Genomic DNA, 27,140 nt, shown 5'->3' with positions numbered 1-27,140 from the left:
CCCAAACCGCGGTATTGATCGCACCCAGCTGGTTAGAGAGTGAGAGTGGTGGCGGAAGGCCGTGGGGGCGGCGCGGAAGGAGGGCGGGGGTGGGGGCGGGGCAGCGAGCGGGGGGGGGGGGGGGGATGGGGGCGGTTCGATCCCAGGGAGCGGCAGCGAGCAGCGGCCCTAAGGCTCGGCGCGAGGCTCGGCGCGAGGCTAGGCGCCACTTCCAGGCCTGTGTCCTTGAATGCCAGCTGTCCGTGCTAGGCGTGCTTGGAGGCCCCGTTGTTTGACAGGGCTGCCTGGCTGGCCCCGTGGCCGAGCCCCGAAGGCCCGGAGGCCTGAAGGGTGGAATGTATCACGTTTGGGGTGTTTGGAGACGCCGCGCCGCGTCCTTCGCTGGAAGCCCCGGGGGCCGAGGGGCCCTTGGAGGGGCCCTTGGAGGGGCCCTTGGAGGGGCCGTGCTCCGGGCGGCTATTGTTTGAGCTCGGAATGGCGTGCGTCGGACGGGCTGTCAGAGCCCCGGGCGTGGCCGGCGGGCCGCCCGGGCCGCCCCGACGAGTGGCGGTAAAAATACGTGTATCCGGTGGCGTCTGGAGCGGCCGGGGGTGGGGCCAGTGGGGGCGGCGGGGGCGGCTCGAGCGGGTGTGTTCTCATTGTGCCTCGCCTCGCCGCGCCTTGGGGTAGGTTTACTCCCTCAAGTAGGTCACGCCAAGTGGGGCGGCGAGGGGCGCCAACAGGGTTGCAGGCCCGCGAGGGGTGCGGGCCATGGCGTGCAGGGTGCGCCCCGCCCCGCCCCGCCCCCGAGCCGCTCGTGCCGGCAATTTAAATTGCGGTTGGCGAGGGCGCTGCTGTCTGGGAGGCAAATGGATTGCATTGTCAAGTGGGTCACGACGACGGCGGCCAAAAAGAGGAGAAGGAATACTCGCGAAATTGATATGAGGCGGCCGCGTGCTCCCCGCCGAGGTGGCGGCCGCGCGGCGGCGTCGCTGGGGAACAAGAAGTAAGCCAAGAAGTGCCGGAGTGGCGCGGACTTTGTTTCTGGCGAATTTATCTGGCGACCTTGGGGTGGCCGGGCTGGCCGGGCTGGCCGGGCTGGCCGGGCCGGGCAGCTGGAATGGAGCGAACTTGCGGCCCCGGCTCCCGGACACGCCGTCCCCACGGCCCGCGGAGTGCCACCGCCACCAAGCCCCCCCTGCTGGCGTGCAGGATGCCAGAGCCGGGGCTGAACCGCCGTCGTCGGGATTCATCAGCATCCCTTGCCTAATGGCTGCTCCAACACGTTATCCTCCTTCGGCTCCACTGCACTGCTCCACCGCGTTCACCGCGTTCACCACACCGACTGCCGCGGGCGCCGCGCCGGCCTGCTTGTTTGAGATAAGTTGAACTTGGATTAACCGAAATCCCTCGGGTTCTCTTCCCGGCAAGCTCGGCATGAATAACGTACGAAGGGCGCGCTGCTTAGTGGGTGGAGGGGCAGAGGGCCGCCGAAGTTGTTACCGAGAGGGGCCGCGGGGCGCAGTGCAGTGTGGCGGCACGGCACGCCGGCACGGCGCGAGGGTAGGTGACTACTTCTTGTGCGGCGCGGCGGAGGGGTTGGGGCTGGCCCGAGTGTGGGGTGGGGGAGGGGGACGGGGCTGGTCCGCAAAGTAGTATGGAGGGGCAGCGCCGGGATGAGCCGGTTCGTGCCTTGAATGTAGGTCCCTCCTCCGCCCCCCCCCACGAAAACCGCTGGACAGCCGCAGCGCCTTTGTTCGTGCTCGCGCTTTTCCTCGTTGACGCGTGAAATGTTGAAATGTGTCTGGCTGCATTCCGAACAGTTCCTTCGCTTCGTCGCTCCGTCTCTCTCGCACGCTTGCGGCGTCCCGTTCGGATGCGAGAGAGACGGAGCGACGAAGGGGAGCGCCGTTCGGAATCAAGCCTGCTGGTGTCGGCCCTGTCGGCCTGTCGGGCATTTCGGCAGCGGAGGGGATGCCAGTGGAGTTAGGGCCGCTTTCGCGAGCTTCCGCGAGCTTTAGGCTTTCAAAGCGCCACGCGGAGAGCGTGTCGCGGCGGCTCCGGACGCTCTCCCCTTCCACACCGACACACTCGCACATGCACACACCTATGCATACATACATACATTCAAACACACTACACCGAAACTGTCGACGCGCGGCCGGGGATGGGGCCTTTTCCGCGAAGGGAAAAATGGAACAACCTTGTTCTCCCTCTCGCGCGTGTGCTGGTGTGGGCGTGTTTGTGTGTCGTGCGAATGTGTGTGAGTGTGTGTGTGTGTACGTGGACCACGCTCCAGCTCCAGCTTCCAGCCCCGCCCCAGCTCGGCTCCTTGTACGGCTTGCCGCGAACACACACTCACACAACTATTATTTCGCTCGCTGCCTATGGCGGCCTATGCCGGACTATGGGAAGAATTTGGAAGGCCGGGCGGGGCGGGGCTGGGCCAGGGCGCCAGGGCCATGGAGCCGGGCCGGGGCGGGCTGTGGAGGGACACAAGGACACGCAGAGGTCGGCTGGCCGGGGCTGGGCTGGCTGGGCTGGCTGGGCTCGCGGGGTGGGGCCGGGGCATGCGCGCTGGGCGGGGCGCGGGGCCCTGGGCCGGGCCTGTTGCTAAGGGCTCGCTGCCTTCCTGCCTTCCCTTCCGCGCGGTTCCGCGTCCCTGGCGGCCCTTCGCCCGCCTTTGCCTGCCTTTGGCCGCGAGTTTAGTGCGGCGCCGAAAGGCGGGCCATCATTGTTGGTCCTTCGCCACTTCAAGTCGAGTGTGGCCAAGCCTTCCACCCTTCCAGCTCTTCCCCACGCAGCGCGCCTGGCATTGTCGCATTGCAGTGGCCCCGCACGCAGCGCCCCGTGGCCGCCGCGTTTTTGGCAGTCGCCGTCGTGTCCCATTGCGTCGTAGCGGAGCAAGAGGGTCTTGAGGGTCTTTGAGGAGGCAGCGAATAAAAGTCCGGAGGGCGCGGCGCGGCGCCACCCTCTGTCCGCCACTCAAGGCTGGACCCGTCCTTGAAAAGTAGCCGCTCCGGGGGGGGGGGCGGGGGAAGGGGGGAGGGGAAGGGGGTGGCGGTCGTCGTGGGCCCGGCTGCCCGGCCTCGCGGCCGCCTCCCAGCCTCTGGATTCCGAGAATCCAATTTCGGCGGCGCGTGAGCAGAGCGGCAGAGCGTAGAGCGGACAGGGGATGCTCGCATGTAGAAGTGGTTTGCAGACGCTCGATTAGAGGACAGTGGATCCGGACCGCGGGCGGTGCTGGCGACGCCGCCGTGGCCCCCAGGCCCTTTAGGCCCTAGGCCCCCGGGGGGCGCAGGGCGAGGCCCAGGGTGAGTCCCAGGGCACCCCGGCCTCATCAACACGCCAGTCGAACGCCAGCGGCCCGGGGGTGGGGCTGTGGGCCGCCCTGTGGGAATGGAATAATTGTTTAGTTATTCACAGCCCGAAATTGGAGCAGGCGCTGCGCTGGCTGCGCGCTGCGCGAGGCCAACTTGGCGGGAATGTTTGACGAACGTTTGAAAGCGACTCCCGCAGTGCGCAGTCGTCCCGCAGTCCGCACTCGCCACGGCGCATCCTGCCACGAGCCGCGCGCCAACCGCCCCCGGCCGCCCCCGGCCGCCCCTCCCACCCCCGGCCACCCGCCCCCAGCCCCTGCGACCTGCTTTCGCGGCTATCATAGGCCCGAACAGTGTTGGGCACACCAGCCACCCTCCCCCTCCCCTGCGATGCCACGTGCCTGCAGGCCTGGCCCTGCGGCCCCGCGGGGCCGCGCGCCCGCCGAAGGGCCGAAGGGGTGCAGATGGGGGCGGCGGGGGCGGCGCGGGGGCGGCGCGGGGGCGGCGCCGAGCGGCGCGGGGGCGGCGCTCGGTGCCTGGCGGGCCTGGCTGCGCAGTTATAGGGGCCCTCTATAAATGATCGGGAAAGATGTGGGTCAATGTCGGGCCGTCGAAGCACCCCCACCCCTCCCCGCCGCGCGGCCCCGCAACCCTCTCGGATTTTCTCACTCGCACGCGCGGCGACTGCCGCCGTCATCGCCATCCTGGCGGCGCTAATTCACTGCCGGCGGACTGCTGCTGGACTCGGCACCACGGCGATGAGGACGATGAAGTCGTCGTTCGGCAGCGCGCGGATCTCTGCTGCATTCGCGAAAGCAGATCATTCGGCAGGCGACGAAGTGTGTCAAGGTCCATCAGTCAATCCGCGGCGTGGCGGGGCACGGCGCGGCACGGCACAGCAAGGCGCCTGCAGCGGAGGATGGCCGTCGCGGCGACGCGGCGGTATCAAGTGTTACAATGCCCTCGCATGCAATGCAGGCCGCCAGGCAGGCAGGCCGACGCAACGCCAAGATATCCTCCCCGGGGCGCCCGTTAAAAAATACATTTATTTTCATTTATGGGCGATTTCCTCCGCAGTCTGGCCTGGCCCGCAAGGCTGCCGCGGCGCCGATGTGCGTGGCGCAAGCGCCGTGTGTGAGTGTGTGTGTGTGTGTGTGTGTGTGTGTGTGTGTTGTTTTTGTTTTTGGCAACGGAAACTAAGCCGTTGTGTTCGCAGGCCTTTGTCATTTGTTTTGCGCGCCGTCCACCCTGCGCCTGCACTGGTAGTACCGGTACGCTGGTGGGGCCCAGGGGGGCCCAGGGGGGCTCATTCTCCCCGGCAGCGAATGGGGCTGACTGGAGGACCGGCTGCATTTGGCATTCTGCAGGTGGCACTCACGCACACATACACACACACTCACACCGTGTGCAGCTGCAGCCGACCTTGTCCCCATACGTGACCCACTTTGCCGGATGTGTGTGTGTGTGTGTGGTGGAAAAGGGGAAGGGGGGGGGGAGATAGCGTAGGCAGAGACAGAGCGCTCGACTGATAGGGAAGGTGCGACGGAGATGACGCGTGTGATGCTCGAGAGCGAGAGTGGTGGCGGGCCGGGGCGGGCCGGGGCGGGCCGGTGACCCGCTAACCCACTTCCCTACTGACAGTGGCACTACTTTCCGTCTCTATCGCGCGCACCAGCCTGCGCACCCCCGCTTCAGCGCCTCAGCGCGTCGGGCAGCGCGTCAGCCGGCTCTGTTATCGGCGTGCGGGGCTGCGCGCGGCCGGCCTCACCGCCACACTGCTAGCCCCTCGACGGCCTGCTCCGCCCCGCCCCGCGTCGCTCGGCCCTTCGCCTTCTTTGCATGCGAGGTGGCCGCCGTGACATTGTGCCGGACGACGCCGCGACGCCGGCCAGCGGGTCGGGCCGCTCCGTCTCTCTCGCACCCCCGCGACGCCCGACGAGAGCGAGAGAGACGGAGCGACGACCTGCTGGCGGCGCGGGGAGGGCGGGGGCGGGGCCCTTGGCGGCCCTTCGTCCTGGAGGCCCGGCGTCGTTGGGTTTTTGGAAAGTGGCATCCGCCCTTCCGCCGATAATGCCGCGTGTTTGCGGTTGCGCAAGGGCGGCAACAATGTGCGTGAAAAAGGCGGGCGGCGCCGAGAGAGGCGCGCAATATCGAACTGTTTCGGCGGCTCGGTCGCGTCGCGGTGCGCCGTGCAGGCCGTGCAGGCCGTGCAGGCATACGCTTCCAGCGGCCATCCCACGGGACCACGGGACCCGCCTCGCCGTGGGCCTGGGACGGAGAGGAAGAGGGGGCAGGCGGAGGGGACGGGGACGGGGACGGGGACGGGGACGGGGACGGGGACGGGGACGGGGACGTCCGTCTGGCAGCGCCGCTGCGCCACGCCCGCCGCGCCGACCTGCGAAACGCCCCGCCGCTCCCCCTCCAGTCCGGCGAGGCGGCCGAGGCAGCCGAGGCCCAGACGGATCGCCCAAAGAAAGTGAAAACACACGGTTACCCCATCCGTCCACTTTCGGTTTCGCCCACATCCAGCTGCGCGCATCGCCGCCCCGCCCTGCCCCGCCCCGCCCCGCCCCGCCATCATGCCCCCACCGTATTGACGGATGTAGAGGCGCGTGGCGAGGCGCATAGGTGAGGTGCGTCGCTGGGCCCGGCCGCCACGCCGCGACTTCTAGCCCAGGTCGGGCCGATGCTTTACTGCAGTGCCGTGGTTGGGGCAAAGCAGTGGCGGAGCGAACAACGCCACTGCCACGATTTCGTCATCGTAAACAAACGTAAATTGCAAAAATTGGGTCGGGTTACTTTTTACTGGAGGCACCTGCGTGCAGTGTTCTCACTGGGCCAAATGGAATCCTTACGGCGTCGCCTCGTTCTCTTCCATTCTTCTCGCTGGCCGCCGTTGTGCCGCTCCTTTTTGTGCCAGTTTATTATTGAGGGGTATCCCTCCGCGATATTTTTCTGCCTTTTTTCTGCGACTTGTTCTAGTCCGTGAGTAAAGGCTGTGGAAATGTTTTGTAGCGTCGCAAGACAGAGGGGCAGTGGAAGTGGCTGCCTGCCTGGCTGCCTGCCTGGCTGCCTGCCTGGCTGCCTGCCTGGCTGCCTGCACCCGAGGAACGGTGTCAGGGTCGCCAGCCCCCCTCTCTCCCTCTCTCCCTCTCTCCCTCTCCCCGCGGCCATTCCTGTTCCCGCCAAGCGGCCAGGCAGCCAAAAGGCCGGCGGGGGAGGGGCAGGGGGAAGGGGTGCTAAATATGGCGAATAACAAGATCTAAAAATACAGGCCGAGGGGCCGAGGGTGGCGCGCGAAAGGCTGCAGCGCGCGCCTCGCATTTGGAGCGCATCGCGGCGACGACGCGACCGCCGCCATCTCTGTAAATTTGAAATTGGGTGAAATTGGCGGGTGGCGGGCGAGGGGGCCGGTGGAGCTGCCTCGGTTTTTCCCGTTGGCCCGCTTGGTCGGTACCTGGTGGTCGGTACCGCTTGCGGCTGCTTTCGGCTGCTTTCGGCCCCCCACCGCGCCACCGCGCCACACACCGGCATTGGGAAAGGAGGGGCGCACCATTGTTCGCGGCCCGTGACATATGGCGTCACGCGCGTGTGTGTGTGCGTGTGTGTGAGTGTGCGTTGGAACCGGGTCCGGCTGGGCGGGCCTGGCGGGCCTGGCGGGCCTGGCGGGCCTGGCGGGCGCGGTGGGCCAGGCGCGCCCAAATGGACCGCGCTGCAGATGGCCCCGCTGGTCCCGGTCCTGTCCAAGCCGCGCCCCGTTGTGGCGCCGCGCGTCGCACTGCCAGGATATCCACCGCCATGGTACTTGCAGTGTGGACGTAAGGCCCGCGACGCCGTGCCGGCGCTGCACCGTGCCGGCCGCGCTCCGCGCTGCAGCCAACCTTGACACACAAAAGTCGTGCGGCTCGGCGCGGCGTTCCTCCTGCCAAGTCAGTCCCGCGCGCCTCGCGCCTCGCGCCGCCGCGCCCCGGCCGGGGTTCGAACCCAGGCCCCGCGGCGGCGTGCGGCGTCTTTTCTTTTCGGCGGGGAAATGGGCCTGTTTTTGCATGCCACCGGCATTGTCCACCCCCCGCCCCTTCCCCCTCCACCGCGCTCCTTGCCGACGCGTTGCGGCTGCTCTGTCGAATGAGTCCAAGGTCATCGTCACTGGCGGGAACCCGCCGTAGTCCCTCTTTCTCTCTCTCTCTTCTCTATGCAAATCTGTTTTTTCGCTCCTTTCCTCTCCCCTTTCTGTCCCTTTCTGTCATGCCCGCTCTCCTGCTTTTGGTGCGCGTTTTGCGCGCCGCTTCGCGGCCTAAGTCACCCCGCGCACCGCTTCGACTCGGCGGGCTGCGTGTTCCCGGCAAAGCAAGTCCAATCAAAGCACGCTGGCCGCGCCGGCCGCGCCGGCCGCTGGTTCGAAATCACGCCGATTGGACGGGTAATCGGGCGCGATGAGCGGCGCGCTGCTTGACGGCTCGACCGACACAGATAGCATGGCCTTGGCCGACTTTCTCACTGATTGTTAAACGGTTAATCATTTTTATTTAACTTTTATGCCGCGCGCTCTCGGCGCGCGCGCTCACTCGCACTCACACACTGGCAGCAGGCTGTCTTTTTCTCTTTATCGCACCCCTGCCCCGTCGGCCGGGCCGCCGGGCTGGCGGCGTGGCACACTGACCTACATCAAGCGCATCGTCCAAAAACACTGCGCTTGGCTCGGCTTGGCTCGGCGGCGGGGCCTCTGCCGCAGCCTACCGCAGCCGCCCGCAGCCGCGTGCGGAGATGGACTTGTTTTATCGGCGGCCGTGGGAACAGTGGCTTGCGCAACACCTGCCGCTCTGTCACCCGTTCCACTGTGACAGCGGCTGTGTAGCCGTGCTCGTCAAGTGGGTGCGTTTCGGTGGTGTGGGTCGGGGGTTCGAAACTCCGCCCCGCCAGCTGTCTTTTTTTTTGTGCGTCCGGACTGATTTATTTTTGTGTGTTGCAGGTACGCGCCTCCCCCGTGCTGCTCCACTCCATGGTGGGTGTCGGGGCTTGCAGCCAGGAGTTCCAGCCAAGAACGGATCCGAAGTTCTCGCTCCGGACTCCGGACGGCAGAAGTGTGCGCTGCTTGCTCTCGGCCCTCTCGGCCCTAGCCGCGCGGTTCCGGCCTGGTTGCTGTGGCCTTGAGCCTTGAGCCCGAGGCGGCGCGCCGCGCTCCGGGGGCTCCTGGGGCTGATAAAGGTCCCCCCCGGGCTGGCCGCCCGACCGGCCGAAGGGAGCCGAAGGGGGCCGGGGCCTCTCGCATCCGAATCAACAAGCAGCGGCGCCGCCGGAAAATTACCTGGCCGGCGCCTTGTCGTTGCTCCGTCTCTCTCGCACCCATGGGGCTGCCCGTAAGGGTGCGAGAGAGACGGAGCGACGGGCGCCGTGTTTGCGTGCCGGTTGCTGCAGGCGGGGCGCCGTGCTGGGTAGGCCGTCCCGCCGCGCTGCCGTGTCTGCCGGGTCGGCCCTGCTGCCGCGCACGCCTGCAGTGCACCAGTCCGTCTCGCAGTCCGTCCGCTTCCGAATACCTGACACTGGCCTACATGTCGCGCCGCTTGTGGGGGAAGTTATCGCCCACTCAGCGCGCGCGTCTGTGTGTGTGCATGTGTGTGTGTGAGCGTGACTGTCTCTGCGTGTGTGTGTGTGTGTGTGTGTGTGTGTGTGTGGTGTGTGTGTGTTTGTCTCCGCACACAATGCAACGCGTCCGTCCCACTCGCTTTCTCTGCCGCCTCAACCCAAACTCGAGCAGACGAGTAACGGCTGTGCGTGTGTGCGTGTGTTTTGCTGCGTCTGTGTTTGCGCACCGGTTGCGGTGAGATGTATTAGCGAGGGATGTTGTATATTACGACATTGTTGTGCCGGCCGCTCCTCCCCCCCCCCTCCTTTCGGCGGCCAAACTGTTTAGACAATAAGCGTGGTGCGTTTGGTGCGGTTTGGCCGTTGCGAGGCAAGTCCAGGAATAACTAGCGCCCCGCGAAAAGGCCGACAGCAAATATTGGCGCGCCCCGCCGCCCCTCGCCGCCCCCACCGTGTCGACAGGCGCGTTGCCCGGGGCTGAGCGTACAGCGTTACAGCGTACAGCGCGTCGGGGGCGCCGGGGGCGGGCATGGTGTCCTGGCCCCGACGGGCCGGTGGTGCTGGCGGCGACGCGCGTCCTCCCCGGGGCCCGGGGGCGCTCCGTGAGGGGCCCGGATTATATTATAGACCTCTAGACCCCCCGGGGCCCCGGGGGCACGTCGCTGGGGCGGGGCGGCGGCCTGAAGGGCGCCGTCGAAATTGGGCAGGGAGCGACGGTGACGCTGACGCGCTGACGCCGGCCTGACGCCGACACACGCGGCCCAAAGCTGACGCGAGCTGACCGTGCCGTAAGCTGCTCCGTCAGCTGGCCGACGACGGCCACGACGTGACGGTCTCTGACGCGGCGGGCACGGCGCGGTGCACGCCACGAAGAAGGCTTTGATCGTGCAGCCTTTTTCTCTTCCGTCAACACGCCGCGCGTGCCCGGTGCCGCGGTGCCTCACCTCGCGGACTCGCGCCTCGCGCCTCGCGCCGCCACCTGCATGCCTTGCCTCTCCTCGTTCCGCTGCGTTCCGCTGCGTTCCGCCGGCCCGACCCGCGGGCGCGCCGACGCTGACCTAGGCCAACGCCAGGCGATGCCAGGCAACGCGCGGCAACGCCAAGGGCCGCCGTTATCGGCCGCGGGCCGCGGGTCTCCGCCGTGGTGGTCGCCGCCGTGGTGGTCGCCGTGGTGCTGCTGCACCGCGACGCCGCCGCCTCGACCAACGCGCCGTTTTGCCGCGTAACGCTGCAAAACGCTCCGCATGGTCCGCACCGCGCGCCTCGTCGCGCCAGGCCGCGCCGCGCCACGCGCAGCGTGGGGCCGCCAAGGTCGTCCCACATTGGTTGGCCCTGACCTACTTGCCTACTACACTAGACACACTTTTCGATCCCCTCCCCGCGTCGCCGCGTCGCTTGCGTTGCGTTTTCGCGACGCGTGACGTGTGTCGGACGGACGGCGGCACGGCGGCACGGCGGTGCCTTGGCGGGGTCAGGACGCCAGGACGGCGACGTGCGCGCCGGGGCCGCGGCGGCCGGCTGCCGCGTGATAAGATAGGCCGCGCCGCGCCACGCCATGCAGGGCACGCCGCAGGTGAATCGGAATCGATCCGCTGCACGGCGTGCATCTCGCCGACGACGAGTGGGTCGTGCGCGCGCCGCCCGTGCACACGTTCTCACAGCACTATATCGCCTCCGCCGCGATCTGGCGGCAGCTGCAGCCGCTGCAGCAGCCGCGCCGGGGAACGTTGCAGCTGCAGCCGCGGCAGCGGCAGTATACAATGGCTGCTGTTACAGCGATTGCGTCAGAAGCCCGACTCGTTTCGGCTCGACGCGGCTCGGCTCGGCTCGGCTCAACTCGACGCGGCTCGGCTCGGCGCGGCTCGGGCCCGACGCGAAATGACGTCATGGCCTGACCCACATTAGCGGCGTGGTGGCTCGGCTCGACTCGGCGCGGCGCGAAGTGGCTTGCACAGCTCTAGTCGGGACGCCGCGACGAGCTTTGGCAGCCCTAGCCTAACGAACGTTGCATTAACGCACTCTTAAGCAAACGGGCGCGCCCGGGCGCCACGCCGTGTTGTCGTGGTCGCGGCATTTTGGTGGCAAAGGTCGCCTTCATTGCATTCATTTCGCGTTTTCTTCGTTTCCTTTGCCATCATAATCTTACCATTTTTCTGGACGTGATGGGTAAAAGTACTCGTGACGGCACAGTTTAAAATCATCCTCTTTGGTTCTTTGCTGCAATGCGGTCTATCATGGACAGAAAAGCAAAGTGCTCAATGAAGACAGAAATCGGATTTCAACACTTTGTTCAAATTTTGAACTTCTTGGCTGTTCGAGTCACGTTGTTCGAGAGACACGAGACCGAGCTGAGCGTGAAGTAAGTTCGTCTCCAGGACGTCCAGGACGCAGTTCCAGCGGATGCCTGCACAGCCCCCGACTCCGCGACCCGAAGGCATCATCGGATCCACTAATGCGGCCTGGCCGTCGTGCGTCGCTGCGTCGCTGCAGACGCTGCCCCCGTCGGTTGCGAAACCGGAGTACAGTCTGACGAAGCGGGCCGGGCCGCCGGACCAGGCCAGGCCCCCGAAGGACCTTTTTGGAACCGGACGGCGGCTGCCGGCGGAGTGCAGGGGCAGGCCGGGCAGGCCGGCGGGACTCGCTGCGTTGCGATGGGCTGCGATCCTCGGCCCGGCCGGCTCCAGTTGCATAGTGCTGCAGGGCCTGCAGGCTGGGGACGGCGACGACCAGCCGCGGACAAAATTGCGTTCGGCCTCGTGGCCTCCGAATCCCAGCGACCCCCTTCGCCGCGCCGCGCCTCGCCGTCGACGGCGTGTTGCACCACCGCGCCGGAGGCCCACAACCAAATCCGAGACTTGGCCCGCCCCGCCCCGCCCCGCCCCGCCTCGCCCCACCCCGCCCCGCCTCCGCGCCGTTCGATGCAGCCGCCGCCCAATAGGCCAATAAGAACAGCGCTAATTAGAGTCGCGAGTGTTGCGAGGCGAATCGCAACGAGCCTGGACGGCGGCCTGGACAACGTGGAGCGCCACGTGGAGGGCCTGCGGAATGGCCAATCAGCGACGAGCAGCTGCTGCACTTGACGCCACCGGCATGATTAATATTTCGCACTCTCTCCTACTCAGTCCGAGTGTGTGTGTGCGCGCGCGCGCGCGTATGCGTGGCTTGGCCCATTCACAGCAGTGGTGCTGATTGCGCGTTGTCGCGTTTGGAGTAGTAAATGTAGACCTGTGTGTGTGCGTGCGAGTGTGTTTATGTGTGTGAGAGAGAAAGAGAAGAGAGAGAGAGAGAGAGAGAGAGTATTTAGGAGAGTGTGTGTGAGTGTTGGTGCGCCTCGGCCGCAGTATACACCACGGGCGGGCACCTCTTTCGTAAACATCCAGGGGCATTTAGACTAATCTAAATCCAAAATCGCCGAGTGTAGTATAGCCGGCTCGGCGCGGCCCGCACGGCGACGCTGCTGTGGTGGCGGTGGCGGCGGAGCCATGTAGAGTATAGGCCAGCGGTTCTCAACCTTGAAGTCGCGACCCCCGATGGGGTCGCGAAAAAATTTCGAGGGGTCGCTTGGGGTGGCGGCGGTTTCACAGCTGGCCCACACGCCGAGCACTGGCGGGAACAACTTTTAAGTTGATCAAAACGGTCACAAATGTCTTTGAAAAATCGTGTTTTGGGCCGACTTTAGGCATCCACTGCGTCTGATCCGAGGCGGTATTTCGTCCTCCCTCAATGGGCAATTGGTCTTTAGACCTTTCTTTAGCATGCCTTTGTTACGGAGTGCGATTATCTGCCTTGGTTTGGGAGCAGTATTGCCGCAAAGTTGATCAAAACGGTCACAAATGTCTGAAAAATCGTGTATTGATCAACTTTGCGGCAATACTGCTCCCAAACTAAGTCAGATAATCGCACTCCGTAACAAACGCATGCTAAAGGAAGGTCCAAAGACCAATTGCCCGTTGAGGGAGGACGAAATACCGCCTCGGATTAGACGCAGTGGCTGCTTAAAGTCGGCCCAAAACACGATTTTTCAAAGACATTTGTGAACGTTTTGATCAACTTTGCGGCAATACTGCTCCCAAACTAAGGCAGATAATCGCACTCCGTAACAAAGGCATGCTAAAGGAAGGCCCAAAGACCAATTGCCCGTTGAGGGAGGACGAAATACCGCCTCGGATTAGACGCAGTGGCTGCTTAAAGTCGGCCCAAAACACGATTTTTCAAAGACATTTCCTAGAGAGAGAGGCTGATAGAAGAAAGCACATCATAATGAACCGGCCGGCGCCTTATTTCTCCCATCCTCCTCTCCTTCTCCTCCGTTCTGCTCTTGCCGCTTTGCGCCGTGCCGCCGTTGCCGCGCGTCGTGCCGTACTCAAGAAAATGAGGGGCTTAATCGGATCTGTCCGCCACGACGCGGCGGGGCAAAAAGGTCCCGCGGTGCGGCGTGGCGCGGCGTGGCGCGGCCCAGGACGACGGCGTCCTTGAGGCTGGCGCCGGGAGCGGCACGGCGAGCGAGACGTGCGCGTCGGCCTCCGGAGTGATGCCGAACTGCGCTTCGTCGCGCTGTCTCTCTAGCGCCCTCCGGAGCGCCCCTTGGCCTGAGAGAGACGGAGTGACGAAAGCACAGCCTTCTTTTGCCGCCGGATTGGAATCCCCGGAGGGTTGATGCAGCCAGCCAGGGGGAACCACTTCAAGCACGGCAAATCGGAAACATCAGCCATGTGCCCAACCAATTTCTCCATTTGACGCGCAGTGTACACGTGGCTCAGTGTTTGCACCTCGTTTCGGAGCAGTCTCGTTGGCCGGCGTGGCTCCGCGTGGTCGAGTCGGGCCGTTGGAGTCGGAGCGGAGCCCCTGGGGTGCTAGCACCGCGCTCCGCTCGCCGGCCCAGCGGCTTGCCTACCTGCACGGCGCTCCTCGTCCGCGTGCCCGGCCGCGCCGCCGCGCTCCGCTCCAGCCGCTCCAGGCGCTCCAACCAGCCGGGGAGGGGAGGGGAGGGGAGGGGAGAGGAGGGGAGGGGAGGCGGCCGGGGCTTTACTCGACACTCGGCTCGATCTTGTCATTGGGAAACTGCCGGCCCGCTCCGGCCCGGGCTTGGCTGGGCCGGGCTTGGCCGGGCTGGGCTGGGCTGGGCTGGGCTGCGCGACTCCTGGCCACGCCAAGGCCGCCTTACACCTTACTCGTGCCCGCTGCCGCCCGCTGCGCTGGGTTTGGGTGTTCGTCGAGGGTTTGTTTTGCAATTGGGGCGCCGGGTCGTGCGCTTGCGGCTCGCCGGGGAAGGCCCCCCGCGGTCCTGTGCGTGCCATTTGGGTTTTTTGGTTTTTGCTTTCGTTTCGGCGGGCGATTTGCCACCGGGCCTGCGTCGTGGGAGTAGCGGGCTGTGGCCGGCCGCAGGGCCGCTGGGCCGCTGGGACGGACACTGTAAGCGTTGTACTCGGCGGGCCGCGCTCGAAAAGCGTCGCCGTCTCGCTCGCTCGCTCGCCCGGGTTTCAACACGGCTCGCCGGCCGACGAGGCGACGAGGACAGAAGTCTTTCCAAACGCGGCGGAGGACGAGGAGGACAAGGAGGACGCGGAGAAAATGGCAGAGAAGGAATGGAAGAGGGGCCGGGGGGAAAGGGGGGGGGCGCTGAATCGAGAGTGAGAGTGCTTGCTCGGTACCTGCCGCCACGCCGCGCCGCCATGCTGCCTCTCTCAGTGTGTCAAGGTTCGCCGCCGAGTGCGCAACGCTGCCCCCTCCACGCCCCCCACGCCCCTCCACCGCGCCGTCGCACTCCGGTCGTCTCTTCCATCATGCTCGGAAAACGAAGCGAATGGAGAAGGGGACGGAGAAAAAAAAGGACCCGCGAAAAAAGGAAAAACAACGCCGCCAAAAACGGTGTCTTACCGTCAACTGAAAAAACAACAAGAACAGGCGCGGGGCAGGGCAGAAGCTCGGCCGAAAACGCCGATATTGCGAAGCGTTCGAACACACACACGCGATCACGCGCGCGCGGACGCACGCACACCGACACACGCTCACAAACACACACACGGTTGGTAATCCCAGGCAGACTCGACCCGATGCTGCGGTCACGCAGTAACGCAATCGCTGACCTTTGCGTTCCACACCACGCACGCACACGCACGCACGAACACACGGACGGGCCAAAAACGATGCGGAGTGAACAGGCCACAAGTCGGTTCGGGAGTGTCATAGTGAGAATGACGCACCGGCGCTGTAAACATAATGACCACCGAGTGGAGGGTTCGTGGTTCGTGGTTCGCGCCCCTCCCCCGGCGGAGGAGCGACTTTGTCGGCGTCGCCATGGCGTCGCCCAGCGGGGGGCAGATGGGCACACGCAAAGAGGCTCGGCTTCGCACATCATCGTCAGCATCATCATCATGGCCGTCAGCACCATCGTCATCGTCGTCATCGTCGTCACCGCCATGCGTCCCGCTCCAACAGCGTATCGTTTCACAAGCCTTCGAAATGGGAAAATTTGTGGGAGTAACACGGCACGGCTCGTTGGCGGATTCGGCTTGGCGCCCTGCTCGCTCGGCGCCCTGCCTTCGCCCCGTACTGCCTTCGCCCCGCGGCCCGCGGAGGCGGATCGAATCGCCTGTAACGCTACACCGGCTGGACCGGCGTGGGCTGTGCCTTGCTGTGCCTTGCCTGGCTGTGCAGAGATAACGCTACACCGTTAGCAGCGTCACTAACTACCTCGCGGGGCCACGGGGGCCACGCCGTCGCGCTCCAATGTGCAGGCTGATCCTCGAGAGTCTCTCTCTCCCTCTCCCCGCGAGTGCGACAGAGAAAGGGTGACGCAGTCGGCATCAGCCCGCGGCTGCCCCGGCCGTCTCGGCGGGGTTTTATTTCGTTCGCCAAGTGCTAATATGAGCAACACCTCTCGGGCCCCGAACAGTCCGAGGATCAGCAATCATTCCGACGCGGGGAGAAAAAGGGGGGAGGGGGCAGGGGTCATCCTGCTGCATGGCGCGGGGGGGACCCGCCGCCCCCCTCCCCCTTTCGTGCGAAACATTGCACAACCTGCGAGCGCGGCGGGGGGGGGGGGGGCTTTCAAGCGCAGCGATGCAGAGCGGAGTGTAGAGCGACGCTCGGACTCACAAGAGAGGCGTCTGACCGCAAAGGAAAAGGGGAGGGGGGAGGGGATTGCCGCCCCCACCAGCGGCGTCTGATTCACCGCGGCCGTGCCACGCACTCGCTTTGCGTTTGGCTTTGATTCCGCGGGCAGGCCGGACCTGCATTGATCCTGTTCCAGGACACATTGGCAATCCGTCCGCAAGCCTGCCCAGCCTGTGCGCGGGGCTGCCCACCCAACGGCGCCGCTGAGCTCGGGGGCCCTCCCTTTGAGCGAAGAAGCTCACGTCATCGCCGCAACCCGGTGGTTGGACTGGTTCGACCGAACCCAAAGCGGCCGCCGCGGCCCCCGAAGAGGCCGTCTCACTGCAGTGCGGGGTGGCGGGGTGGCTTTCGGATCTCTCCGCTGGGATTGGGGATTCCCGCCGCGTGGGCGGCAACCAGGCAAACCGCGGCCCGGCCGACGGCGAGGTGCGAAGAAGCGACGGCTCAGCGCGAGAGCTCCCGAAGGCGAAGCCCCGGGCCGCCTCGTTGCGCGAATGCGAATGCGCGTGTTGACATGTCGCAGGGCCGCCATGAGTGTTGCATTAACCCGCGGACCCTTCCCCGCCGACAGTGTGGCAGGTGCCAATTAGTTTTTCATCCCGCGCGTCGTGCCTTCGTCGTCGTGCCGCCGCGCCCGGGACTTGGAGGCCTCGTCGCGCCCCGCCAGGACCGCGGCCAGCTTGGCCTGGGACGCGTGCGCGATGCACTCGCTGCACCGCCAGGACCGCGGCCAGCTTGGCCTGGGACGCGCTGCGCGATGCACTCGCTGCACCGCCAGGATGCGCCGCGCGTGCAAGTCTCCGTCGGCCACACCCGAGAAGCGTCGACGGCCAGGTCGCCGCCACCAACCCCCCGGTGCACGGCCGCGGTGCGGTGCGCGCCCCACTCCCAGAGTATCATCATCCTCTCCAGCCCGGGATTGCATAAGCGCACATAAACTTGTCAGAGACCTTGTGTGCTCCTGCTGCAGCTGCGGGGCCGCGGGGCTGCGGGGTGCCGTGCGGCCCGTCGGCCCGCCGTGGTGGGGGGCACCGGGGCAGGGGGCGGGGGGGCTCGGTGGGGCCTCTCGTTGCCTCAGGCGATTTCTCTCACCTTGTGCCACTTGCTCACAGAGCGTACAGGCGCGGTGGGGGCGCGGCGGGGCGCGGGAGAGGAGGGGGGAGGAGATTTCATCCCGCGGCGTGGCGCGGCGTGGCGGTGGCCGACCGGGCCGTGGCGAGCCGGGCCAGCCAGCCCGCCATGGAGTCATGGAGCCGGTGCGATCATGGCGCCGCGCTGCTCATGTCATGATAGGCCGCCCGGCAACGCTTACGCCTGGCCGCCTGGTGCAATGCATATGCACCGAGCACCGAGGGCGCGGAGCGCGGAGCGCGCGGAGGGCCGAGGGAAGTGCGTGCTGCGCAGTGCTGCGCGCCAAAATCTCATTGGTTTGCATTCATTTGTCGCTTCGGCGAGGCCGCGCGGCTCGCATTGTTGTCGCGTGGTGGGGGGCGGGGGCGCTAGCCCGTGCCTCCCCCCTCCCCCCCTCACCTCACCCAATCAAACGGATCGTATTCCGTGCGTACTAAACGCAGCGCCGCGCTTCGCTGCCCTCGGCGGGGCCAGGCGGGGCGCGCCATTGCCACATCACTGCAGGCTGGCTGCCAGCGTCGACTGGCCGCCTCTCCTCTCTCCTCTCTCTCCTCGCTCTCCTCTTCGCCTCGGTCTTCATCATCATCTCGTCATCTCTCCATCTCCGCCGCCGTTTGGCCGTTTCGTGCCGCCCCTCTCGGCCTTTCGCCCGTTTCGTCACCGCCGCACGTTTGTTCATCGCCGGCCTCATCGTGACCTTGGGAAACGCTCGCGGAACGCTCCGGAGATGTTCAGCGGACTCCAGGAGGGTCTGGCAGGTTCCAGCGCCGGGGCCGTTCCTATTCAATGCACTCACTTTGACGGGGGGAAGGGGGAGGGGATTGAATCTCAGTCCAACCTGGAGCCCGCCTGGAGCCCGCCTGGAACGCTGCACGCTCACTGTTGGAAGCGGAGGCCCGACAGCGCCGTGGCCTTGAAGGAGTGGGGCGCTCGTCAGATCTGGCGAGATGTGGGCCAGATACGGGTATTGTTGCTCCCCCCGCGTCCCCGTCATCGCCGCCCCCACCGGCCGCGCCTTCCAGATCCAGGGGAAGGCAGAGCAAAGGCAGCGCCAGCAGGCCGGCCCGGACAAGCGGCCGGCCCGGTCAGCCAGCCCAGCCCGCCCCGAAACGCGACGCTGTGTCGAAAAACGTGGCGTTGATGTTGAGGTGTCTGTCGGGCCGGCCAGCCAGGCGGCCAGCCAGCTCCACCGGGGCGAAATGAAGACAAATGATCACCGGCACGGCGGCCGAGACGGCGCACCGGTTGCGCGGGGTACCCAGTACCCAGGGGGGCAGGCGAGAGGAGGTACCCGAGACGACGGTGTTCATTTTGAGAAAATGAAGAAACAGAGAATGAATATCTACGAATATTTCGGAGAGCTAGAAAAGTAACTCAACACCAGCGAATGTCAGCTATAACATCATCGTCATCAACATCATCATCATTAACAAAACAACAACAACAACAACAACAACAACAACAAAACGCACCAATCACCTGATGGCTGCATAATCGCCCCCCGCTTCAGCCCAGGCGGCGCCCCATCGGTGCCCCGATGTAAAGGTGGCGCCGCTTTGCAATTTGTAATTGCATTTTGAGCGCCAGGGGGAAGGGGGAGGGGGGAAAAGGGTTCGAGCACGGCCAGGGCGCGTCGCGGCTCGCGGCGTCGCTTTGAAATCTCCCACGGTGCCTCGCCGCGCCGCTCGGTCGACCTTGGGGGTTGTATGATAATGAGGAGCAGTCGTGCCGCACCGTGCCGTGCCGCACCGTGCCCTGGCCGTGCCGTGTCGTGCCACGCCGTGTCGTGCCGCGCCGTGCGCTGGAGCGTGGTTCATGGGGTGCTTACAGCTTTCAGCGCGAGATGAACGTTATTTTACATACATTTGGAGAAGCGCCCCGTCTGCCCGCCTGGCTGGCTGGCCTGGCCGGCAAGCGCAACGCGCACCGCACTTTGGTTCGAGACTCGGGTCGCTGTGCTTTGAGAAGAACAAACTACGAGTGTGGCAGTGTGGGCGCAAGTCCTCGCTGCATTCCAACTGGAGTCCGGCAGTGCTCTGAAGGCTTCAGTCAGAGTCTGATTGAGGGTGAATTCAAGTCTGACAGTTGTGTCCGGCAGTGCTCTGAAGGCTTAAGTCAGAGTCTGATTGAGGGTGAATTCAAGTCTGACAGTTGTGTCCGGCAGTGTCTGGCCGGAGTGTCCGATTCGAGACTTGACGTGCGGCAGTGTAGCGAGCCTGGAGTGGCTGGAGTCTGCGGCTCCGCGGCGTGCCTTCCCCTGGACAAATTATCTAAAGGGGGACTGGAAGCGCGGTAAGGTTTGGTTGTGTTTCAGCGAGGCAAGCCTCGGAGGGTCGACCCTACCATAAATGTGCCATCCACGCCGCCGCCAGATAGATGGATAGATGGTCCGACCCGAAGGCGTCTTCGGGGTCGCCTGTCTCGCCTTCGGAGGCTCCTTCGGCCACGCGGTCGGCGGCTGCCTGGAGCGGTCGGACCCGAAGACGCCCGAACCGGAGCCGAAGTAGAGCCGATTGGTCGGACCTGTGTCAGGCTCGTCTTGAGAAGGGTCGGGCGGGCCATTGACAATGGTGCATGCAGTCGGGCCTCGGCACGCTGAGACAGCCCTCGCAGCCAGTCCCCCTTTAGATACTTTGTCCAGGTGCCTTCCCCGCCCCGGCCGCCCCGGCCGCCCCAGCCCGCTGCGGCGTGCCGCACCGTTGGGGAATACGAGTCAAGGACGGCGCGCCGCCGCGCCCGCAGCGCCAGCAGCGCCGCACCACGGCCGGCACCACGGAGTCCAACAACTGGAAAACGACCAGACGACCGGGGGCAAACCTTATCCTTTGACACGCCGAGGACACTCTCGCTTCGTTCGGCTCACTTACAGGCGCACCGACCCTTTGCCGTTCGCTTTGGACGCGATCTAACGCTATTTTTGCGTGTGTGTGTGTGTGTGTGTGTGTGTGTGTGTTTGTGAGTGTGTGTGTGTGTGTGTTCGCGCGTGCATGTGCAACGGCTCATGTGCATAGCGGCCACTTGATCAATGGCGTTTACAAATGGCGGCGCTTCGGGCCATAGTCAACTCGGATCGGCATGACGTGGCGGGGCGGGGCGGGGCGGGGCGGGGCGGCGGGCGTGTCTCACGACCCAGCGCCAGAACAATGTGGCATCACTTTGTATTGCCACCATAAACAACTAGCTGCGCGGAGAAGCAAGGCGCGGTGGGCGCGGCGTGTGTGTGTGTGTGTGTGTGTCGGCAGCTAGCGGCCAGCATGTGGGAACTCGTGTCCACTAGTACTGCCACTACTGCTGCTTGGTCCTTGAACTATTTCCAGTAAATGTTCGGATAGGGTCGCCCCCTCCCTTCCTCTCAGCACCCCCCGCGGGGCTCGCAGTCAGTGCGCGCGATAGCCCCCGCCCCCGCGCCACTGTGCACGGCCCGCGGGGACCGCCCGGCCAAGTTTCGTCGGGGAGGGCTGGTCTCCGATCCGGGCGTCGTCGGCCCGTCTCTGTCGCGCGCCCACGAGAAGCCATCAGTGCCACTCCAGGGGCGCGCGAGAAAGAAATGGTCGTGTAAAGGCTATTTCCAATCCGCGCTCAAACTGGAACCTAATGAACTGGCCGGCATGCCCGCGCCGCCCCGCCCCGCGGTGTGTGGCTTAGGCAAACTACATGTACCGCAACAAGGTTGCCCGACCCGGTCCGCCAATGGAGGCGAGGTGACGAGGGCTGCCAATTAAAACAGCGCGCGTCTGGCGCGGTTCGGGCGCGTCGTCGCCTCGCGGGGGGCGGGGCGGGGCGGCCCGGGTTGTGCAACGCGTGTGGCCCCTCGGCCGGCGTTGCGTGCCGTGTCATCGCGCGTGTCATCACGTCGCTAATTATTGACGGACATCGTGACTGGGAGTGACTGGGAGTGACTGAGATTGACTGGAAGTGACTTGACGAGAGGGACGCGATCGAAACAACCAATCGAAATGCATGATTTACCGGGCGTCCGTGAGTGCGAGAGAGACAGAGCGACGCAAACGACTCTCGGAATGAGTGCGCGGGCCGACAAGGTGTCGCAACGGCGCCTCGCCACTGCGGTTTGTGCGCGTGCGGTTCGCTGCGCTTTTGGGCTGCGGTGCGCGCGGTGCGCCGCCCTGCGTGTGCGTCGTGCACCCTGGTTGGTGCCGTGGTGGCGCCCCTGTGGGCGCCGGGGTGCGCCGCCGTGGCCTCCGCGACCACCGCCAGCATCACGAGGGTTTCCACGGACGTGACCCTCTGTGTTTGTTGCAGGCGACCACAGCCAGGCCGAGCACGACCAGGGCGACCTGGCGGACGTCGACGTGGACCTCGGGGACGACCGCGTCCTGGAGCTCATTGTGGACTCCGGTAAGGCTCCTGGCTTGCCGCTTACAGCTTAGCGACGCTCCCTTTGGGGGGATTCGAACCCGCGACCTGCCTCCCCAAAGGCGAATGCGATACCCACTGCGCTGCGCGCCGCCCCATCCGCCCTTTCCCAAGCACACACCGTTCCCATCGCCCGCGGGGTAATGTGGCATGTTTTGTGTCATTACGCTGTAAGTGCGCGCTGCCCGCAGTGCAACGCTCTCGCCGCTCGCGCCCTCGCTCACATTTGGCGTCCCGGCACATTTGGCGTCCCGGCGTCTCGACATTTCCAGATCGCAGTTCGAACTTCGAACGTCACGGCGCGGGCGCATGGCTGGCGCCTGATTCGGCCGCAAGAGGGCAGCAAGCTGAACAACATTCGTGCTCCGCGCGCTGTCTCTCTCGCACCCCCGCGCGGGACGCCGCGGAACGCCGTGGAACGCCCACGAGCGCGAGAGAGACAGAGCGACGCAGACCTTTAGCATGGCGCTCACGACGCCGGGGATGAATGATTCATCAGCGGGCAGGGAACTCCCCCCGACCTGCGTGCTGCTGCTGCGTGCCCCAAGGGCCAGCGCGGGCCAATGCGGCGCACGGAAGGGCCCCGGGTTCAAGCCCGACCCAGGCTCTCTTTCGGGGAAACAAAACGCGGTCCGGGATGACGGGCAGCTTGTCCACGCTCCGCAGCCAGCCGGCGGCTTCCAGACGGTGTTGCGTTGCCTGTCGGCGACGTGCCCACGGGCCCACGGGGCGGGGGTGTCCGGGTGGCCTGCTGGCTCTCTGATGCCGAGTGCGAGTGTCTCTCTCGCACTCGTGGACCGCGGTGGCGTCCCGTCGGTGTGCGAGAGGGACCGCGCTGCCCCGCGCCGTGCCCGCCGTGCCCCGGACGGACGGTGTCATCCGGCAGGCGGGCTGGGCGGGCTGGGCCGGGCCTTAGTCCGGCCGGCGCGTTGCGTAGGGCCGGCGGCCGCTCTTGCAAAATGTAAACCCCGCCACGCGGCCACGCGGCCACGCCCTCTGCCCCGGGCAAGCGCGGCAACAACGAACAACGCGGTGAGCGCGGTCCGCTGGGTCGTTGGTTATGCGCAGTGCACCTGCTGCAGCCGTCGCCCCGTCCCGTGGCACTTGAACTCGTCTCACTGCGAGGGGCCGGGCGGGGGGCGGGGAAGGCTTTCGATTGTCCCATTGAGCGCCGTGTATTCCGGTGGGAGTCCGCCGTGCCGTGCCGGTCCGAATTCGGCCGGCGTGCCGAACGTGTCCGCGGTGCCGCCGGCCTCTGGCGTAATCGGCGTGCTTGTCGCCGGCCGGCCAACGGCCAGTGGGCATGCCAGTGGGCATGCAGTCACAGTGCAGGCCCCGCGGCGCCGCCAGACAAAGTGGCAGTGTGGCCAACTTTGGGATGCAAATGGGCTCGTCGCCGAGCTCGTCCCGCCCACGCCGTGTCGCGCTGTCTCTCTCGCACGCATGGGGCGCTCCGTGCGGGAGCGAGAGAGACAGAGCGGTGAAATGACGGACGCAGCCGCAATCCGCGCGCAGGCTCGCCGCGCCGCCGCGGCCTTGACGGAAACAAAAAGAAGAGACTAACCGAGTTTTTTGGTGTTTTTGTTTCTTGTTTCACCGCAACTACAAGGTCGCGGAGTGAAAGGGGCGGCCCTGGATCCCTGGATAGTCTTTCCCGGACCGGATGGTCCCGGAGGAAGTCCTGCACGAAGTGCTGGGCGAGATTAGGACGGTCGAGCAACTGCCCCACCTCAGTCAGTTGGTTTTAGGTTTGTCCGTCCGTCCGTTGGTTTGGCTGTTGGCATCGCTTTTAGAACTATCCAACTGCAGTTCGGCGGCGAAGCGGGCGTATTCCGGACGGCCGGTCGGTTTTCGCATGCGGCAGAAAGAGAGTTTGTATCAGCCGACCCGGCCAAGAGGCTTTCGCCACATGGGCGTAACCATACACGCCCCAAGCGAAGTGTGTCACACTTTGCTGCCCGCGGTGCGAACTAACGCACTTTCGGGGCACCGGGCGGCTGTGCTGCGTGAAAGCCCGCCCAGTGAACAATGAGAGCGACTTCGTCGACGGGGTGGTCATGGGGGAGGCGCGCGCCTTGTGGGCAGGCAGTCCCGCACACAGTCGCTCTGTCTCTCTCGCACTCACAGGGCATCACGTTTGCGCGCGAGAGAGACAGCGCAACGGCTACTGAATCAGCGTGCTTCATCCGGGACGGCCTGCCCACGATGCCCGTCGTCGCGAGCTAGACCGTGGGCACACACACACTCACAAGCGCTCGCTCTGACAGCTTGACAGTGTACTCCCGGCTGGCCTGGCCGGCCTGGTCGGCATGACACATGGGAAAGAATGCCCTCCGACCGCACGGCGCGCTCGGCGCAGGGCTTTGGGGTGGAGAGTGAAAGTGGCCCGGGTAGCCCTGGTACCCATCGTCGGCCACCATGGGCACCACGGGCACCGCCGGGCTCCATCGGGCACCCGTGTCATCAGAGTGGTGGAACTCGGCTCAAATCTATAAACTTGCGTCACCGTCCGTCGCGCTCGTATACGTACCTACAGTGCAGCGCCACGCCACGCCACGCCGTGCCACCCAAGCCGGCCGGGCTCCGGAGCCGCGCGTGTAATGCGACACTTTCGCTCCGGCCGGCCGGCGGTGCGGCATGACAGGCCGTATGACAGACTGTATGACAGCGCCAAAAAGCTTATCGCCCGCGGCGCGGCGGGGTATCGAACCACCGAACCCACATCGCCCTACTCAATGGGTGGCAATAATGCAAGTGGGGCGGTGACGCGCGGCGAGATTAGACAAGCGGTGCACTGGAAGAGAGGCGACAGCGACGCGTCGAGGACGTCGACGGTGCTGCCGCCGCTGCATCGCCTCTCCGAACCGCCCATAGAGTCCCAGAATCTTGCCGCGCGGTGGGTATCTTTCCGTTTGTCGCGCGATTTCGAAGTCGGGGCGGCCGGGCCGTGGTGCCGCGTCGCACCAGGCCACAGTGTGGCGCCGCTCGTCACGGCGTCACGGCGTGGCGGCGTTACAGTGTGGCGGCGTTACTGTGTGGTGGAGTGATGCGGACGCCATTATACCGGTGGCGTCCACTCGCCTTAGTAACGCTTTATTACGATCCGTGACGCATGGGGGAGGGGGGAGGGGGGGGATCGAGGCGAGGGAAGCCCTTTCTCGGCTACGCCCTCTCCTTCTCCCTGGCCCGGCCAGCCCGCCGTGGGCCGACGTCGTTTTGTCCGTTTTGAAACCTTTCGGAAGGCAAGGCGCATTTCCTCATGAATCGCCGCCGAGTGGCCGAGCCGAGGCTGCTACACTGCCAAGTGGAGCAGAAAATGGGCAGCGCGACGGCGGGGCGGCGGGGCGACGGGCAGGGCGCGGCCGGGTCAAGGAGCAGGTGGAGCAGGCACTCGAGCTAGTGCACCGCAAACAACCCCCTCCCCCTCCCTTCGCGCTGCCCGAGGCTGCCGGGGTGCGCGCTGCTCTCGGGTGGGGGGTGGGGTGGCTGGGGGCGGGGCCAAGGGTTTTCGTCTTTGTTGTTCTTGTCGTTGTTTATTAATTTGGATATTTCTGCCGAAAAATAATCCGGAGGTGGTCTCGCCGCTTTTACCCTTGTCGCACTACTTGTGGGGCGTTCCGTGCGGCTGCGACAGAAACAAGGGTGCGACGAAACGGTGCGTGGAGCAAACATAGTCCAATGCGCCGTGACGAAAAAATCGCAGACACCACGTCGCCACGTCATACTGCCGCCGCGTTTCCGACGAGTAACCGTCGCGTTACATGGCGTTACGCTTGCCCGCCGACTTGCCCGCCCCGCCCCGCCCCGCTGTCGCGTCTCCCTGACCCACAAACCCACTGCACTTGAGCTCCTTTGCAAACATGGAGTGAGTCGCGGCGCGGCCACGGCGGCTCTCCTCCTTCCTCCCCTTCCTGACCCCCACCTCGCGTGCCTGTGGCGGGGCGGGGCGGGGCGGGGGAGTGCCGGCCGAGCTGGTCATGCTGGTAATGATCGCGATGGAGAGGGGCTCAAGGTTGCGCCCCGCCGCCCCGCGCGGCACAGCGCCGTCGCGGCACCAGATTGTTGTCATCCAGGTCAGGAGCATTGAGCAGTGGCAACACTTGAGTCACGCAAAGTCACCCCCTGCAGCCGCCCCTTGGCGCGACGGGGCCGCCCTGGTAACAAAAGAAAAATTTGCTACGGCGCGCGCGCGGGTTCACGGGTAATTTTTACGGTTTTCTATGTTTTTGTTTTGCGTTAGGGAGACAGTTTTCCAACTTCTCCAATCTTCTGAATTTATGGCCGCCCAAACCACCCACCACCCCATATTTACCCAAACTGAGAAATCTCGTTAGTCCTGGTCATGTGCCAACCTGGAGACTGGTAGCCCGACCCAGGCCGCGGCGCAGCGAAGGGGCCCGCCCACCCCCTTCCCCCACTCCTCTCGCGACGCTGTTGTGACATTCACGTCCCCCCCCCCTCCCTGCCAAGTTTCGGGCTGCGACGTCGCGTCGAATTAAAATTGTTTTGATTTTCAATGCCTTCTTTTTGATAAAGAGGAAATGTGGCACGTCACGTCGTCGTCGTCGTCGCGCTTGTCGCGAACATTGTAGAGTCTGGAGTCGCTGAGACTGCCGCGCGGCGCCAACTCATTTGAACTTTGTGAGGCCGGGCCCAGGCGGGCACGCAGGCACCATGCTTGAAGTCTCCGAGAACGCGTTCCGAAAGTAATCTCCTCGTGTCTCTGTCGCACTCGCGGGGCGTCCCGCAGGGGAGCGAGAGAGACGGAGCGACGCGGCTGACGGCGGCATTGCGTGCGCGGGACGCGGGAGACACGCGGCCGATCTGGCGGTCCTGGCGGGCCGAAGCCGAAAGAGCGAACGGCCGAACAAAGCGACGTGGCACGGCGTGGCACGGCGTGGCGATATGAGAACGGTGCCGAGCAGCCAGGCAGTGCCAGTGTGCCAGGCAGCCAAGCGGCGATTGCAATTATACACGCCGACCTTATTGTTGCGTAACGGGCAGTAACTGGCTGAGCAAACTGCGGGGCCCAGCCGGCGCGGCACACGGCGAGAGCGCGCCGGTCGGTCACGCATGTTCTTCTCGGACTTGTCCCGTCCCGTCCTCCCCTTTTGCGCGCTGCTTTGCCGCTGCGCGCGTTGGCTGGTGTGGTCGTTCAGTGCGTTCGGGGCCTCGGAATGCTCTGGCGCCGATTTGCAGAGGCGGAGGGGACGGAGTGGGGCGAACTGCCCCAAGTAACTATACACACCTTGCCTCGCTGTTAATGAGTTTCAGGGCTTTGCTTTGTTTATCAAGACGGGGCGGCGGCAGTGTGCTGGAGGGTGGGGGTTTGGGGGTGGCACGGGCTGCCACCCTCCGGGGCTCCACGTTCCCTTTTCCTTTTCGGACACCTTCAGGCTGTCGAGGCTCCAGGCGCCACGGCAGGCCCTTCTTGGAGCGCGGCGGCGCGGCGGCGCGGCGGCGCGGCCCAAGGACACGTCGGCTCGCCGTGCCACGGCTTGGCTGTGCCATGCCAGGATCCCTTACGGCCCGACGCCGGCGTCACGCCTGCCCGGGCCATTGTTGTCCGCGAGCCGTTTCAGCCGTTGTCATGAGTTGTTCGAGCACATGCCCCCCCCCCCCCTTCTCCAGCCGCCC

The 27,140-nt window shown here is 65.5% G+C and overlaps 1 protein-coding gene across 2 annotated transcripts in view; it reads left to right on the top strand.

Annotated features, from left to right (window-relative positions):
- The window catches only part of LOC117653872 (nuclear hormone receptor FTZ-F1), a 96,666-nt gene that overhangs the window by 19,208 nt on the left and 50,318 nt on the right, over nucleotides 1–27,140 (top strand). Inside the window, exon 2 of one of the 2 annotated variants that reach the window (XM_034399853.1) lies at nucleotides 21,390–21,485. The exons of the other annotated variant lie outside the window; for it this stretch is intronic. Coding sequence (XP_034255744.1) covers nucleotides 21,390–21,485 — 96 coding nt within the window. The remainder of the gene's footprint in view (nucleotides 1–21,389; nucleotides 21,486–27,140) is intronic. 2 annotated transcript variants of the gene reach the window in all.

Source organism: Thrips palmi, unplaced genomic scaffold (assembly GCF_012932325.1).
Source record: "Thrips palmi isolate BJ-2018 unplaced genomic scaffold, TpBJ-2018v1 HiC_scaffold_8, whole genome shotgun sequence".
In the NCBI taxonomy this organism is placed as follows: domain Eukaryota; kingdom Metazoa; phylum Arthropoda; class Insecta; order Thysanoptera; family Thripidae; genus Thrips; species Thrips palmi.
Note: the sequence above shows the minus strand (reverse complement) of the source record. Positions and strands in the feature narration are given on the sequence as shown.